Source organism: Eretmochelys imbricata, chromosome 2, assembly GCF_965152235.1.
Source record: "Eretmochelys imbricata isolate rEreImb1 chromosome 2, rEreImb1.hap1, whole genome shotgun sequence".
In the NCBI taxonomy this organism is placed as follows: domain Eukaryota; kingdom Metazoa; phylum Chordata; order Testudines; family Cheloniidae; genus Eretmochelys; species Eretmochelys imbricata.
In genome coordinates, this window is record NC_135573.1 from 189,306,121 (window position 1) to 189,324,487 (window position 18,367).

Sequence of the window (18,367 nt, forward strand, 5' to 3'; positions counted from 1 at the left end):
GTTTTGTAATCTAAATTTACTCTAGGTATCAATATTTTGTTTTGTTTTTTTAACCATAGAGGTTTCATCAAATTATCTAGGAGAATATTTGACTTTCTAAGACAGAAAATGTTGCTGGTGCAAGAGTTAACTGTAGTTGGGAACTCTACCACATAAATCTTCAAATAGTCGCCTCGCAAAATTTGGTGTATCTTGTCCTAATTGCAAACATATAGCACTTAATGATAGTAGGCAATTTATATTTTGGACATCTGAATGCAAATAGTAAATATTTTTTGCTTTTCATATTTAACACAATTTTATATAAACCACTCTTATAAGCATGATTTGAACAATCATCTTTCTAGTGTTGGCTGTTCTCTTGGGAGACAAAGCTCAGTTTAATAAACATTTTCCTATCAATATTTATGTGATTATATCCTGCTAGAGAGGTACTTTCACCTAGCGTATTACTGAATGTTTAGATGGTTAGACTGTGATCTGTTGAATGACACCTATTAAGTGAATTTTTTTTTCTTACAAGGATATAAATATATGTAAGGAGACATCAGATACAATTTAAACAGGCATTAGCAAGGCTAATAGACTTTAAAATAAGAGACCCATGTTGACTCGTAGACTTTAAGTCCAGAAGAGACCATCATGATCACCTAGTCTGACCTCCTGCATATCACAGGCTGCAGAACCTCCCTCCTGTAATAGGTCATAACCTCTGGCTGAATTACAGAAGTCCTCAAGTTGCAGAGAATCCATCATTTACTCTAGTTCAAACCAGCAAGTGAACCTTACCTCACACTGCCAAGGAAGGCGAAAAACCTCCAAGGTCTCTGCCAACCTGACCTGGGGACAATTCCTTCCTGACCCCAAATTTGGTGAGCAGTTGCACCCTGAGCTTGGGGGGGGGGGAGACTCACCAGCCAGACACCTGAGAAAGAGTTCTCTGTAATAACTCAGAGCCCTCCCCATCCCATGTCACAGGAGTAGGCATGTACATTCTGCCATCTTTCTGCTCATCCTCTCAGAAATTGAAAGGAAGTTACAAGAATCCTTCTCTTAACAAACAGTGCTTTTGATATCAATACTCTACCTTACTCCTAAGAATGATGCATGGAGCAGAGTATACACATGCATTCCCGCAATCCTAAACAAACTTGATACCTTCCATTGACTGTAAACTAGTTTGCCTAACAGAAGCTGGGATTTTCAATAATATTACCAGTTTTGAGTTAGAAAAGACGAAAAGCCCCAATTGGGGGACAGCTGGGCTTTGTTTTGTTGGGGTAGATGGGTTTATGACAGGGTGGACTAGGCCCAGAGATCCCCTGATGGAGGTCTCAGGGTCCTACCACACCCATCCTAGAAAAAGAGCAGTAGAGAAGTCCTCCAAGCAGCCTAGAGTGGTTGCAGCAGAAGCAGCCAATCAGGGCCCAGGAGGGCCATAAAGAAAGGCACTGCAGAGCCAGATACAGTCAGTTCCTTGCTGGAGCCAGAGGAGTACAGCTGGTGGTCCTAGCTGGCCAAAGGGAACTGCAGCACCAGGGACAGCTCAGTTCTGGCAGGGACCATGGCAGCGAGGAAGAGCTCCTGGCTGGCTGCTGGGCCTGAACTTAGATGAGCCCTGAAGTAAGGGTGATGCTTTGGTGAAGGCTGGGGCTGCGGGGAAGTGGCCCAAGGAACTGAAAGCAGTGTCATTAAAGGGAAACAGTGGCATGTAACTGTTATTTTTAGGGTCCCTGGGCTGGGACCCAGAGTAGTGGGTGGGCCTTGGTCTCTTCCCCCCCTCCCCCATAGGTCACTGGGGAACAGACCTACAATCGGACAATGATAAACCCCAGAAAAAATGAACTGCTTAGTGGCCTGGCTGGAGAGCTGGGGCCAGAGTAGGCCAAGAGGGCGAAACCATTGCCTTCAGGGAGGAAGCCCTGGGGGTACAGCCGGATAACAGGGCCGGGACTATTTAAAGACTGTGGACAGAGCCAACTAGAAGGGGCGTTCTTCACGAGAGGTTGGTGCCACGCTGTTACAGGGTCCTATCTGGTAATTTTGAGTTTTGCTAGCTTTGATAGTGACCTTTTCTTGTTAAAGCAAATATGATTACATAAATATGCTCTGTTCAGCGGTCTAGAATTCAACCACTGTGTCTCAGCGTGGAACCAGATCCTGATTTGATGAGACACAATGATATAATCTTCTTGGCTCAAACTGATCTCCAGTCTGTGCTGTTCTAGCTTTCTATCCCAGACTCTCTTCTCCTTCCTACCCCCCAGTAAGTCTGCATGAAATAAGGAAGTACATCTTTCCCTGTGCTCACTTGGAAGGTGGCCCACAGCAGGTTTCCATAGGAGTTATTACATAAGATAAGAGTGCACAGTCAACACCCAAGGATGAGCTCTCTGACTATAGCCTTGTAGTTAATCAAACGTAGGGAGTCTTAGAGAGATTAACAAAAGATGAAGTGTTATAAACTAAAAATTGAGACCATGGTTTACTTAGTATTAGAAGACTCCCATTCTAGTGATCTCCTTTATATTTTAGGATCTAGTGATTCCTTCCATGGATAAGAAGGAATTTTTTCCAGCCCTCTATGCGCTGAGTAATTGCGTTGTGGGTAGTAGCCTGTTATAAGCAATTTAGTACTTGCTTCTATCACTGATCATACCACTAGTCTGGCAAATCCTGTTTTCCTTCTTTGAGTGCTGGTCCTTATGTATGTTCCACTGTGTGTATGCATGCACTATAGGCACTCAGAGCCAGAGAATTCTGGAAAGCAGTGTCCGTTGGTCCACCATGTGCCCTTACAAGATAGAGCTTTATTCCAGGCCCTCATTTATGAAGGTAAGTTGGTTGCCAGGACTGCTCTTCAATCAGCAGTAGATGCAGCAGATTCATCTTCAAGTTCAATAGCAAGTGCCACTGTGGTGCTCTGTGAATCATGGCGTTGCACTTCAGGGCTTCCCAGGGAAATCCAGAACACCTGCTCTTCAATGAAACTCATCTCTTTAACCAAAAGACAAATAAGTCCTTAAACATTCTAAAGCTGTATATATTCCCATTCCCATTACATCTGCCCTGAAGAGAACATTCCACATGCAATCATATAAGCCTAGACTGATGGCTCAACAATTTTACTATCGGTTGTCTTATGAGCCACCCCGAAAGAGGCAAAAGGTTCAGATGTCCCATTTCCCTTCTGTAGCCGCAACGTCATCCCAACCCCAGCCCTGTCTAAATGATATTTTTGATGGGACTTCAGAACTGCAGACCAGTGAGTGATGCCACCATCTGCCGATTTCCACACATCCTTTGGGGATCACCTATCACTCTTTTTCGAAAAGTGGAGTGCAATAACAATGGACAAGTGGGTATTAAACATCATCCATTCTGGCTAGGCAATCAAATTTACCTCCCTGCCCTCTCCAAAACCCCATTGCTGCCTCTTTTCAGGGGTCATTTTCACAGAGATTGTCAAGACGTAGAGTCCCACCTACAGTGAGGAGTGGTAGAGCGGGTGTCTCTTCAACACCAAAGAAAGGGTTTTTATACAATATACTTCCTAGTAGCCAAAAAGAAGCGTGGCTGGAGACCCATCCTCAATCTATGTCATGTCAACTGGTTTATTTGCAAACTGAAATTTCACATGGTCATATTGGCATCTATAATTCCATCCTGAAAAAGGTATGGGGTTTACAGCTCTCAATATCAAGGATATATACTTCCATGTGGACGTTTGTCCTGCTCACAGACTGGCCAAAGCCAATCAGAAAATCTTCAACTGTTTATCATCATAGCGGAAAAAGTCTCGTGTCAGGCAATATCCTTGCAGAGGATCTCTAAATGGATCTTGGACAGTATCTTACTCTTATTGGTTGTCTCATCTTCCTCCCACTCATGGGAGGGGGAGGGCATACTACAAGAGCTCAAGCAATAGCATCCTCACACCCTCCTCTTACTTGAGTGACGAGGTTCTTCAAGATATGTGGTCTCTGTCTATAGTCAACTACCCACCCTCCTTCCCCTTTGCTTCACAAGATTCTTGGATTTGTAGTAGAGAAGGAACTGGAGAAGCGGTCAGTCTGCTCCGTCCTTTATCTCCTCAGTCAGAGGCATAAGGAGAGCGAGGGCACGTGCGCAGACCACAAGACACTGCTTTCTAGAATTCTCCCACTCTAGGTACATGGAGCATGTGTGTGCACAGTGGAATACCGATAGGGCCCACATGTCTTGAAGAACCTGTAGTTACTATAAGGTAAGTAACTTTCTCATTTTTATAAAACTTCTCTGGTATCTATCTTAATCTCTCTTAATTCAGAATAAGTGGAGAGATGGGGAATATTTCTGATTACTCAAAAATTCCATCCCTCCATTCTTAAATTCTCCGTAGGAGATCGATTGAGCCTACAATCTTAGGTTTATGGCAGTGTTGATAAAGATCCAAGTTTAGAGCTACTGCTTTTATTTCCTGCTAAATAGAAGCCAAGCCCTGATATATTTGAGGTGACATCTGGATCTACAAGGATTTTAAGAGTTTGAGCATGTGGTTCTAGGTCTAATTTTAGACCTTTTTATATCCCTCTCTCGGAACTCTTTATTGAGGGCATTTTGGGTGGCAAAGGATCTCTTTGTATATTCTCTTAACCAAACTTGAACTAGTTGTTCGGATTTTTTACAAAGAGTGCTGCCACAAATGTAAATGAAATCTGCAGTATTGGCCTAATGTGCCGTTACCCAGCAAAGTGGGTTTCCTCCACAGGATTTTTGTGGGGAAAAACACTTGGTGAGATGAAATTTGTGAGGTGAAATGTGTATGTGTAAATAATCTGTTGTATTTTTAAGAATTACAATTTTTTATGCTTGAATAAAAACCCAGAAAATTGATTTGTTTATTGGAATAAAACTTGCCTTGCAGACCTGAGCAAATAGTAAGATGGTTATCATATTGGTCGTTCAAAAGAACAGAGCAGAGAGACAGGATAGCATGCCTATACTAAAAGCTAAAACAAAGCCACAGTATGCATTCGATGAAGTGAGCTGTAGGTCACGAAAGCTTATGCTCAAATAAAGTGGTTAGTCTCGAAGGTGCCACAAGTCCTCCTTTTCTTTTTGCGAATACAGACTAACACGGCTGTTACTCTGAAACCTTTGAAGTTGTAGTTTTACCTTGCTGGCAATGGAGGGTAGTATGAATCTGTGTTCTGCGTCCTGCTGCAGTAATTGAGGAGTGCTGCTTTCTGATATTAGTTTGATGCTGTATTATCTAACATCAACTGAAAGTAGTTATGACCTTGACAGAACTGAACTGCTAAGTTAAATTGCCAGCCCTTAGCAACTATCCCTAACACAGGGGTGGCCAACCTGGGGCTCCGGAGCCACACACGGCTCTTCAGAAGTTAACGTGCAGCTCCTTGTACAGGCACTGACTCCGGGGCTGGAGCTACAGACGCCAACATTCCAGTGTGCCGGGGGTGCTCACTGCTCAGCCCCTGGCTCTGCCACAGGCCCTGTCCCCACTCCACCCCTTCCCACCCCATCCCCTGAGCTTGCCATGCCCTCGCTTCTCCTCCCCCCCCCCCCGAGCCTCCTACATGCCACTGAACAGCTGATTTGGGAGCTGCAGGAAGGGAGGGGGAGGCACTGATCGGGAGGGCGGGGGCGCTGCCAGTGGGAGGTGCTGGGAGCGGGTGGGTGGGAAGCTGATGGGAGGGCTGCTGACGTATTACTTTGAGTGGTAGCCGTGTTAGTCTGTATCAGCAAAAACAGTGAGTCGTCCTTGTGGCACCTTAGAGACTAACAAATTTATTTGGGCATAAGCTTTTGTGGGCTAAAACCCACTTCATCACAAAGCTTATGTCTCTAAGGTGCCACAAGGACGACTCATTGTTTTTGACATATTACTGTGGCTCTTTGGCAATGTACATTGGTTAAATCATGGCTCCTGCTCAGGCTCAGGCTGGCCACCCCTGCCCTGACAGTAAGGACTAGAATCTGATACCAAAATGATGTGTAGGGCTTAATTAAAAGAACAGAAGTCTCTGCATAAGCAGCTCCCCTTGGAGATTTCAGTAGGAGGTGTGTACATATAAGAACAGAATGTGGCCTATGGGCAATGTAATGTTGTCCTGCCATGGTGCTCCAGGAGCATATTGTCAGGATGCTCCATAGTGTGCGAGAGCATGATCAGGTTTGAAGGTTTCTTTTCTAATTCTGGTTGCAAAAGGTGGGAAAAATTTACTTTTAGAGAAGAGAAAGCATTGCAGAAAGTGCTTGGTCTGCAGTCTGAAATTTTTTCCCCCCTGAGTTAAGACCTTTTTTTTTTTTTGGCCAGGGCCTGAGATCATACATATGGTGCTGATAGTATTGACCTATTTCTTTCAATTGTGATGGTTATTTGTGTGCATGGGCTTTTAATAGATTTTAAATGTTTCATCATCAGACGTGTCAACATTTTAATTTAATTGAAGAACCTTTTGAGACCAGTCTCAAGTCTCTTCAAATCCTGTTTTCTCCTATTTATAATCACTTCATATTTTTTTAGTTAATTAGCATCCCTTAAAACTTGCTTTGTCATGCATATACTAATTTGAGTATTAGGCTACTGACTCTGAAGTTAAATATCAATAAATAACTTGACATAGGGATAACAGTATATTTATACATATACCTACACATCAATGAATGTTTGCAAAATCCTTTCTATTTATTTAATCATCATTTGGCCCTATGTCTGTGCCTGTTCCCTTTTATTTAAAAATACCATAGTAAACATTGCAAAAGTTTGTGTTCCTTAACATGTTTACCAGTTATAGCTATGCACTCTTGTTCCATTAATGGAAAGTATTTTGACTGGCTGCTTATCTCTCGAAGAAGCTGTTTCAGAGCTGGTGTACGTTACTATGTGAGAGGTAAGATGACGAATAATGCAACCACTGCTGGAACAGTCAACATATCTGTAACTCGTTAATTTCTTATTTTCAAATGGCATAGGTATTTAACCACTTACATTACTGTTGTGTTCCATTCTGTCACAACCTGATGTAATTTTTGTGCCAAATATTTTACTTCAGTGTAATAACTGGACAGAAAAACATCCTTGAGCACAAAACTGTAGTTTCATCTACAGATGCATCTATTAAACTGCAAACCTCATTTATTGCTCCTTGAGGCATTTGATTTATGTTTAGTCCAAAAATTTAAAATGATGAGCATTTTAAATGAAACACTGGACAATAAATAAGCTGGTGGTATTTACTTCAGTAAAATACCTTACATAACATTTTCAGACTAATAAAGAACTTTACAAGAAAACATTCTCATGTGCAGGGAAAGAAAAGTTAAGCTGGGTTACTTACACACACACACACACACACACACACAATTTTCATGTGTGTTTGTTTGTTTGGCATACAATCCTTGGCTGTCTGTTATGTAGCAGTCCGCTTTTCCCTGATTTCAGGCCAAAGGCTGAAAAGGAAGCAGACTGAAGTACTTTCTCCTTACCAGTCTCTGCATGTTATGTTGAGGTGCACTGAGGAAGTGTGGACAAACTTGTTGCTCTTTGTGCCGTAATTTTCCCATTGGAAAGATAAATTTCAGTGTCTGCGCTTTGGCATCTTTGTTCAGTATTAAAATAACCTAAGTATTTTTTAAGTTAGACTATTAAGAAGTGCTGGCAGTATAATAAAGGCCCTACACTGACTGAATGATAGCAATATCTAGGTCTGCTTTTCTGAAAAATCCATACCCCTGAGCAATTTTAGCTATGCTAATCTAACCTGCAATGTAGATGCAGCTAAGTTAATGGAAGAATGCTTCCATCAGAGTACCAACTGTCACTCTGGGAGGTGGTGTTCCTACACAGACAGAAAATCCCCTTCCATTGCTATATGCCACATCTACACTATATAGTCGTGCAAGCATAGCTACAGTGTCGTAGATATGCCATAATAGTCTCCATAGTGTGGACATACCCCAAGTCTCTGCTTCATGAGCTGACAGTGTTTCAGATGGTGGCTTTGATCTACAGAGGACACAGATTTCACTTATCTTCTGGCTATTCTGTATTGTTTCATCTTACTAACTGAAAAATGAGACCCCAATTCAAACCTAAAGCAATGGTGTTTGTGGCCGGCTGTGAACTGGATTCTGTTTTTTCTAACTCAGGTATTGATTCAGAAGGCCATGCAGCTAATTTTGTTGAAACGGAACAAATTGTACATTACAATGGGAGCAAAGCTTCGTTTGTCCAGGTAAATTCAGTGGCTTATCAGAATTGATTGCATGACTAGCTTAAGTTCAGCTGGCAAGTCTTTATTTTCTTGTCTGCCCAAAACCTGATTTTACATTTAACGAGAAAAAACAAGTTAAAATACAGATGTCAGGAAGGTGTACTGAACAAGAACATGAAATTGCATTTGTTATTTAAGTATCCTTTTCCTTTGTTTTCCAGACCCGTGGATCAATTCCTTTTTTCTGGTCACAGAGACCAAACCTCAAGTATAAGCCAAAGCCACAGATCAGCAAAGTAGTAAATCATGTATGTGTGTTTCCTTGGTTGTGTGGTGGTAAAATGGAATTCAGTGTTTGCATGGATATAATGTGGTAATAAACTTAACATTGCTGCGACTTCTCATTAACATACAGTATACTGTTTAAATCTGTTCTTAATATAAAAGTCAAACCGTACCTTTAAAGTTGAAGTAGCAAGAGGCTTGGGCCAGTGTACTAGCTTTTTTATCCATGGAGTCTTTGGCTCAAAGCTTGAATGAGGTCATAAGTATAAATGAATGCAGTCATCTCTTCCTGGTTCCCATTTGTGTACAGTGATAAAAACCCCTGCATTATTTGGCACAACTAGTAGTTTATACAAGGGAAGCCCAAGGCTGTTGCAGATGAGAGCTGAAGTGCATTGACAGAGTGGAGTGCAGATATTTGCCTCATTTAAGCACCACATTCTCATTCAGAAGACGACTTGTTGTGTTACATTACAAGAATCCCTTAATGTAGCAGTTTTAGTAATTTACAGACCTATGCATCTCTAAAGACCTGTGATGTCACTTTTTTCTCCTTTGTTTTCTAGATGGATGGCTTCCAAAGACATTTTGACTCTCAGATAATTAGCTATGGAAAACAAATGATTGTTAATTTGGTATGCCTTTAATTATTCTGCTTAGTTGAATTGTTTGCCTCTTCTTTTTAAACAAATTTGAATGATTGATTGGTATTACCATTTCATTTTTCACAGGTTAACCAGAAGGGCTCAGAGAAGCCTCTTGAACAAACATTTGCAAAAATGGTAAACAGCTTGGGAAATGGAATGGTCAGGTACATGTGAACTGAAATTATGATACATATGTGTATATTGTACATGTCTGGCATATTGTACATGTCTGGCTCCTTTTAACAAGCCTAAATTAAAAGTGTGATCAAATTGGTCATGGGGCCCTTATAAAATAATTTAACTTGCATGAGAATTGCATTTTTTAAAATACACATTGATACTGCACTGCAGGAAAAGGATATGGTCCCTGCCAGAAGAGTTTGCAATCCAACTGGAAATGATAGGCATGGGATGCATGTAAAGGGAATTGAGACAGGACAACAGCATAAAAAGAAGGGAGTATGAGGCTTACAGTAATAAGAGCACATTGTTGTTTTGGCTAGTGGTGTGTCTTGAAAGTTCTGCTTGTTTCTTTAAAGGGCAGGTGAGTGTCTTATTGACTTCATGGAAGAAATGCACTTCCAGGATGAAAGAGGTGAGGCATTGCAGACCAAGGGGTTCCAGGTGTGAAGTCACATGGAAAAAAGACACCAAGACAAGGTCATTAGGTGTGCAGCCTAAATGGAGCGTAGGGGCCACAGGAGTGTGGAAAGCACATAAATTATTGTTAAATGTTCATGATTGCAGAAGTTGCAGGTGCATGGGCAGTTTAACAATGGCGATTCATCATTTTAAAACAGTAATCTTCACTTATTGACTTGCTTTCTCTTTAACCATGTTCTTGAATATTGAGAGAATAATATTGATTTTCCACAAATCTTAAAATTTTTATTTTTTTCATCTCAGAGATTCTCCTGTAAGGGACTTAGACATTTGTTCGTGCCAGGAGTCCCTAACAAGTTTAGGGGCCAAATCCTGCCCTCTAGAATGAATGCATAATTCTTAAGGACTTCTGTAGAACCTGCACATGCACATTTAAGGGCAAAATTTAACCATGAATGCAGTTAATCTTACTTGTATAGTATGCATTTGCATTGAATTTTTAGTTGTTTCCGTTCGATCGATCCCCATTTTACAAGGCTCTTACAGAAGGACAGGGAACTAGATTACTCACGTTTTTCTGCACCTTGCTGCCCTCTGCCCCTTCCAATGGTTGCAGTAGTTTTGCTGTAGATTTGCATATTTACGCATATATGTTGATTTGTGAAGAGGAAGACATGTTTTTAAGAGCACTTCCAATGTAGAGTTTCTGTTCAGTTTTCAAAGCTGGTATTGGTTACATCTTTAAGAGATAAATGACTTGTGGGATTCCTTGCACTACTTTCTGTAGAACTAAAAGCCATTTTACAGAAACTGAAGTGTAAAATCCTATCTCTGGCCTGTTTTTTTTCTCAGTTGTAAGTTCCGCAGGTGTTAACATTTAAAAAATTTAAAAATTTAAAAATTTTTTGCTAAAAATAGGGTTTTGCTACTTTAATTGCTTTGCATGGCACCTCCTGCCATCAATAAACATTCACAATTTATGAATGCCACCTCCAGTCCTGCACAAACCATCTAGAAAAGTCTTTTGTTTTTTATTAAACAGTTCCCCCACCCCCACCCCAAGAAACTTACTCCTGTTGTCTACAGCAAAGGCATACTTTTGCACCCTGAACTTGTTTAATTTCTCTGCCCTTGTTTGATCTCGTCTTAGCCTCTTTGTATAGATTCTGAACTCTTATAACTTGGTGACTCTATCATTTTTAATTTCCTATTTGGAAATGAGCACCCTGTTGCCATTAACTGGTGGTGGTTGTTTTTTGTTTGCTAGGGCTTGCTGTTATTTGACCTCTTACTGCCAGTTTACTGAATTTTGCCAAACTTTTCTCATTGTGGCCCACCTGCTTTTTGTCCTGTTTCTGCCTTTCTCCTCTTCTAATGTTCCCATACTCTACCCATTCATTCCTTTGTACATTATATACTAGCCCCATCTCTTTGCCTCTGTTTCAGGAAATATATAAATATAATTTCTAGCTTTTTAAACTACATACAAAGCAGAAAGCAGCTTAGAAAAAAGCAAATGCAGATCCATCTGCCCATCCTTCTTTCCCCGTGTTGTCTTGTAAATATGGTAAACGAACACTTGGATTGAAAGCACTTCAGGACAGGGACCATGTCTTTTTAGTTAAGTTGCCATACACACGTCCCTGCACCTTTTTGGGGAAAAGATAATTAGACAGAAGTGATTTTGTAAAATACTAGTGAACATGAGCTTCCTTATCCTGCTTCCAGAGTGGTGGGATCATCTAAAGCAGTGGTTCTCAACCAGGGGTCCGGGGCCCCCTGGGGGGCCGTGAGCAGGTTTCAGGGGTCTACGAAGCAGGGCCAGCATAGACTCGCTGGGGCCCAGGGCAGAAAGCTGAAGCCCCACCGGATGGGGCTGAAGCTCAGGGCCTTGAGCCCCACCACCCGGGGCTGAAGCCAAAGCCTGAGCAGCTTAGCTTCACAGGGACCCCTGTGGCATGGGGCCCTAGGCAATTGTCCTGCTTGCTACCCCCTACCTCAGGCCCTGGCTTATATATGCAGAAAACCAGTTATTGTGGGACAGGTGGGCTGTGGAGTTTTTATAGCATGTTGGAAGGGCCTCTGAAAGGAAAAGGTTGAGAACCCCTGATCTAAAGGAGTGCAGAAATTTGCATCCTCAAAATGTGCAAGGTGACATTTTGGAAGAGGACAGAAAAGAAGAAAACACGTCCTTTGATATTTATGGAACCCAGTTTTAAAGAATTGCTCTTAAATTTTGGCTGATGTTGACAAATCTTCAATTGAAGATCATTTCTCTGCACTTCAATATTTATCAATCTTTTTTTCTTTTGAAAAAATTACCTTTTTAAAATACAATTGTACTGTGATCTCTTCAGAGCAGTGACGAGTGCCGTGAATTTATTTGATCAGATGTGCTTGTCTCTGAATAGATATATAGCATTTGACTTTCATAAAGAATGCAGTCGAATGAGGTGGGACCGACTCCAACTTTTGATGGATCAACTCTCAGAACAACAAGATGAGTTTAGGTAATCTGTCTCTCTATAGCACCATGTGGTCATCTTGTGGTGGCTAGCATAAAGTGATAGATTGTTAAATGCCCAGCAGATTCATAGAGCAGAATCTATATTCTCAAAAGTAGATCACTTTCTCATATGGATTCTATGGCCTTGAGTTGAAGAAGATGCATATGCAAATGAGATAAAGATTACAGGGTGGAGTCTGCAGATATCTTTGTGTGATCTCTCACTCCTGCTCAGCAGCAAAGTAGAGGCCTTAATGTGGTTTATAATGCACTCGCTCACCATGGTTTTGCTTCTGTGAAGGAGAATTAAATGTCTCTCTTGGTGAAGGGATTTGGGGGGGTAAACACAAGTCTGCCTATTACATGGGAATGAGAAATTACCAAGCACAACTGCTTATCTGTTTTCAGTGTGGTAATTTCATATGCAGTATTAATGCCATACCTGAGCAACCAGACACCAACCCTTCCTGACTCTTTTTATTTACATATTTTTTTTGGATTCACAGAAAAGTAGCAAATGTCCAACTTGATTTGATGTCCTTTCCCCCAATAAAGTTATTTCATATATTAAATGAATTTGTATGATCTATATGAAGTTGTTGCTTAATGCATTAGTCTTTATTTTATTATTCACCGCTCACAGATTTACAGGTTATGAAGCGAAACCTATTTACGTTGTAGTTCTGCTTCTTTGAAGATCTCATCATCACCGTTTGGGTCTCAAGTCTACGGCATGAGGCAGACCAGGAACTCCTATATCTAGTGATTTGACGGCTATACCCCCACTTCTACACAGGTTGTTGTCTGCCCCTGTAATGTGAGGAACAGCCCACTGAAACCTCTCCCAGTTCCATTTATGAATGAAAGCTTGAACCACTGATCTAGGCCGACATAAATGCCTCACTCTGTACTGTTAGTACAAACCAAACATGCTTCTGAGGATAGCAATACATATATAAAAACCTGAAAAGGAGCAGCCCATAAAGTCTGAGAGGACGTGAACAGAGAACAGTCATGTGAGCCCTTCAAAGAAGCAGAATGAACAAGTAATTTTGTCTCTAAAATACCACCTATATAGGATTCTCAACCCTAGAATGAGTAACTGAGACATGTCTTAAAACTAATAATACACTGTAGCATGTAGTGAACTATGTAGGCATATGCCAAAACCAATCAGCTTTCTTTAAATAAAGGGATGGAACTGATGTCTCAAAATAAGGCATTACACAACATTATTTGATTTGTTTTTTGAGGAGTCCTCAAAATTTGGCTAACACTAGGGGGCTGGAGAGTTTGGGCTCTCTTGAAAATTAGATTCTGGAGGCCTGAGACATAGAAGCAGAATTCTTCTCTTGAGGCTGAAGCCAAGTCTTTGTAATTGTGTAGTGTAAGGATTGTGTTATTACCATGTGTACATCATGATTACAACATATACTTGGAGCTGGAAGTGGAACCTGCTCTTCTTCCGAAAGGTAATACCAAGGTTCATAGCAACTGCAAGTAAGTTATTGTCGTGTGTAATGCAATAGGATAACCATTTAGACACTGTTCTTAATAATGCTATGTATTCACTATCTGCTGCGGAAAGAAAAGTATAAATAATATGTTATCAAATAAAATTAAACACATATGGCAAAGAATTTAACTTGGGAAAAGATTCTGTTTTGGGTAACTAAAGAAACCCGTTAAAGTATGCAGTCGCAGAACATATTTTGAAGTGGATTATTTTAGGTACCTATTTATATACACACATTTAAATGTGTCGTGGATCTTAGTTATTTTCTAGTTGATTCTGATGGTAAAGTGGTGACTCAGCAGGATGGAATATTCCGCAGTAATTGCATGGACTGCCTGGACCGGACTAATGTGATTCAGAGCCTATTAGCACGTCGTTCTCTGCAAGCACAGCTTCAGGTCAAGATTTTTTCTAGTTTGCTTTTGTTTTTCAAAGCTCTCTCTGTGCGGGAGGGAGGGAGGATGGATCCTCTGTCGGGGATTAAGTACAACTAAAGTTTGTAGCAGCTTACATTCATAAATTTCTTTAGTACTTAAAGACCTGCTTGATATTAAAATGTACTGTCCAGCTAAAAGCTGGATGAAAAAGCTATGTCCCATATAAACTTAAATATTGACTTCCTCTGAGTTGCTATTGAATTGTAGTGTGTTTTTTGTTCTAGAGGCTAGGTGTTCTGCATGTTGGACAGAGAATTGAAGAACAAGCAGAATTTGAAAAAATCTACAAAAATGGTAGGTTTGTCTTTAAAGTTAAATTACTATTTTTCAAATAAGGACCAGTCAGCCTTTTTTAAAGGAAAACGGACATAATTCTATTTCTCTGTTCACAGCATGGGCTGATAATGCAAATGCTTGTGCCAAACAATATGCTGGAACTGGTGCCTTAAAGACAGACTACACAAGGCAAGTTAGAGACGATTATGTTTTGAGGACAATGCATTTTTGTAACTTAATTATCTACAGATTGAAATTTCAATTTTCCAGACACACATTAACATGTAAGTTGGTAATATGAACTACCTCTTACTAGAAAAATTCAGCCTATGTCAACATGATATAATAAACAATAATACCTTTTGTAGTTTAAAAAAACATTAAAAATCAGGAAATAAAATCAATATGGGTTTATAAAATATTCCATTTTGTTTTATTGCATGATGGAAAACTGAGTCTCTGAGAAACCATTTTCCTGACTTTACTCACAGATCTTTCCACCCTTTCTTAAAACTTTTTTTCATAAAAATCTACTGCCTATAGAAGTTAGAGTGCAGAGGCAGTACTAGGCAGTTGTATCTTTGTCCTTAAGTATAAATAGAAACTCTGTATGATTGTTAATACAAACCTGAAAGGATCATAAAACTGAACATCACTTGGTATAACTTTCTACTTTCAATTTGTAAACAGATTAGTTCTAATATGCTCATAAAACCACTTTTTTATAGAACTGGGAAGAGAACTCAGTGGGGTCTAATAATGGATGGCTGGAACTCATTAATACGTTACTACAAGAACAACTTTTCTGATGGATTTAGACAAGTAAGTTGGATTTTTTCTTTTGCAAATAGATTCTTAGTCATTATTGCTATGCATTTTAACTCTGTATGTATGTTTCTGTTACAGGATGCTATCGATCTGTTTCTTGGAAATTATTCAGTGGATGAAGTAGAGTCTGTCAGCCCTCTACATATACAGAAGGACTGGAAGTTCTTGGCTGTAGGGATTGTTTTTTAATAAGCTTTGATTCACACTTTTTTGGAAACTAAATGCTTTGTTTGTTTCTTTTATTTGCTTCAGTAAACCTAAGTAGTTATTGACTGTTTGTTGATGTGGGGCCATTTGTGTCTTCTGGTCCTATTTTTTTATAGTAGCCACTTACTGGAAGACTAAGTCCAGAACATCAGCCATGACACAAAGGGAGCATCCCTCAGACATGGAGTTGGAAGGAAAGGTGCTCTTTGGCCAATTGTGCCCCTGCTAGAAAGATTGGGATTCTTCTTGGATCTCTTGCTTTGTCTGTTCATTAAGAAAGAAAAGTGGAAGGGGATAACCATTTTTAATGTAATAAGAGCCATCATTGTTGATCTAAAAAAAATCATGAAGATGTCATCTCACAACATCAAATGCTGTATACAGGCAAATACTGGTTTCAGAGTAACAGCCGTGTTAGTCTGTATTCGCAAAAAGAAAAGGAGTACTTGTGGCACCTTAGAGACTAACCCATTTATTTGAGCATGAGCTTTCGTGAGCTACAGCTCACTTCATCGGATGCATACCGTGGAAACTGCAGCAGACTTTATATATACACAGAGAATATGAAACAATACCTCCTCCCACCCCACTGTCCTGCTGGTAATAGCTTATCTAAAGTGATCATCAGGTTGGGCCATTTCCAGCACAAATCCAGGTTTTCTCACCCTCCACCCCCCCACACAAATTCACTCTCCTGCTGGTGATAGCCCATCCAAAGTGACAACTCTTTACACAATGGGCACATTGTGTAAAGAGTTGTCACTTTGGATGGGCTATCACCAGCAGGAGAGTGAATTTGTGTGGGGGGGTGGAGGGTGAGAAAACCTGGATTTGTGCTGGAAATGGCCCAACCTGATGATCACTTTAGATAAGCTATTACCAGCAGGACAGTGGGGTGGGAGGAGGTATTGTTTCATATTCTCTGTGTATATATAAAGTCTGCTGCAGTTTCCACGGTATGCATCCGATGAAGTGAGCTGTAGTTCACGCTCAAATAAATGGGTTAGTCTCTAAGGTGCCACAAGTACTCCTTTTCTTTAGGCAAATACTGGTTTCTCTTCTCTTCAGTGTCAGTGCCAAGACTGTCAGGAAGGGGAGGCTAAGCACTTATTGAATTTCAGAACTGCAGTTATGACAAAAAAGATCACTGTGGAACACATGAGGGAACTGGAAAAAGTCGTGTGGAGAATACCTACACTGACCCCTTCTGTTCTGTACACTCAGTACACAAGTGGGATAGATTAACACTGGAGGCTTATGCAGGGTTGTTCAAATACCCAAACAGAACTAATGAACTTGATCTTTCAGTGAGCCTAAACAGGCAGAAACCAAGCATATTATCCTCTAATCTTAAATGTACAGTTAAAGAATTATTTAGATTAAGTCTAAAACTCAGAAGGAGACTCTGTTTTACCAAATCAGGACATCAAAGAAATGATGTAACTTTACCTGTTACAAAGCGAATTATAAATATAATTTCTTGAAGGAAATAATCAATACAATCATATATATCCTTTTTTAATTCTGTTTTTCTTCTTCCGCAGTTGCCTATTATTATGGTCGTTGCTTTCTCAATGTGCATTATCTGTTTGCTTATGGCTGGTAAGTCACTATTTGGCGTACATTTGCAAAATTCATTTGCAGGCATACACTTAAGATGTTGGAAGCTATTCACTGGGTATGTGCTTATGAGTTATGAGATATTCAAATCATACCTCTAACCATACAACCTGGAGCTATGCTTTTCTGGGTCAGGCCTGGTCAGTACTTGGATGGGAAAGCTCAGATGCTACAGAGAGTAGTGCTGGATATTCAGCAGATAGCACTCTTCCCTCTGATGTTGAGTCAATGTTACTGCGGGATATTATGAGTAATCGCTTCTCCTTAACATGATGGTTGAATAGGTATAAAATTGTTAGTTAATAATCCAATGGCACTTCCTAAAGGAGTAGAATTGAGAACACTGCCATCCACACCAACCCCCTATTTGGGTGGTTATGTTCTGCTTCCCTGAAACTCCCCCCTCTATATCAGTTGGTTAAGGTATTCACTTGGAGTATCTATACAATTGTGGGGGTAGGGAATCTCAGAGCCTAGGTCTGCAGACTGAGTCACGCTCTGGCACTAAAAATAGCAGTGTAGATGTTCCTGCTTGGGCTGGAGTTTGGTCTCTGAGACTCTCCTCCCTTGCTGGGTTTCAGTGCCCAAGCAGGAACATTTACATTACTGTTTTTAGCACCATAGTGGGAATCCCGTGAGCCCGAGTCTGTTGCCCCAGGCTCTGAAACTTATTGCCACATGGCTGCTTTTTTTTGCAGTGTAGATGTAACCTGAATGACCTAAACTCCTGTGTTGGTGTGTGCTGTTAAATCAGGGGTTCTCAAACTGGGGGTTGCGAGATTACATGGGGGTCGTGGGCTATATGCCTCCATCCCCAAACCCTGCTTGGCCTCCAGCATTTATAATAATGTTAAATATAAAAAATGTGTGTTTTAATTTATAAGAGGGGTCACACTCAGAGGCTTGCTGTGTAAAAGGGGTCATGAATACAAAAGTTTGAGAAAAGTTAAATGGTTACCAATCTTCCTCCTTTTGCTTAGAGATTCACAGCATTTCAGTGGCAGGTCAAGTGTTGGCTATATAGGTCGTAAATCAGTTTGTTATGAAATTGCTTTGGAATCTCTCTGAATTAAGGGCTATATGAATGTCAATTTTTAGCCATTGTAAATTAGCCTTTTCTTAACTGTAGAACATTAGTTTCCGAGCTAGAAAACTCTCAGAAGGAAATACACAGTACAAAATAACAGGCTCTAGTATATGTGAAGCTGATACGAAATTTC

The 18,367-nt window shown here is 40.4% G+C and overlaps 1 protein-coding gene across 3 annotated transcripts in view; it reads left to right on the plus strand.

The window, feature by feature from the left end:
* The window catches only part of SACM1L (SAC1 like phosphatidylinositide phosphatase), a 63,331-nt gene that overhangs the window by 42,787 nt on the left and 2,177 nt on the right, over window positions 1–18,367 (plus strand). For 2 of the 3 annotated variants that reach the window (XM_077811136.1, XM_077811138.1), the window contains exons 8-19: window positions 6,798–6,899; window positions 8,158–8,243; window positions 8,444–8,530; window positions 9,074–9,142; window positions 9,239–9,318; window positions 12,169–12,267; window positions 14,039–14,177; window positions 14,441–14,510; window positions 14,609–14,681; window positions 15,221–15,314; window positions 15,399–15,491; window positions 17,072–17,129. In XM_077811136.1, coding sequence (XP_077667262.1) covers window positions 6,798–6,899; window positions 8,158–8,243; window positions 8,444–8,530; window positions 9,074–9,142; window positions 9,239–9,318; window positions 12,169–12,267; window positions 14,039–14,177; window positions 14,441–14,510; window positions 14,609–14,681; window positions 15,221–15,314; window positions 15,399–15,491; window positions 17,072–17,129 — 1,050 coding nt within the window. The remainder of the gene's footprint in view (window positions 1–6,797; window positions 6,900–8,157; window positions 8,244–8,443; window positions 8,531–9,073; window positions 9,143–9,238; window positions 9,319–12,168; window positions 12,268–14,038; window positions 14,178–14,440; window positions 14,511–14,608; window positions 14,682–15,220; window positions 15,315–15,398; window positions 15,492–17,071; window positions 17,130–18,367) is intronic. The other variant, XM_077811137.1, reaches the window with a different exon arrangement.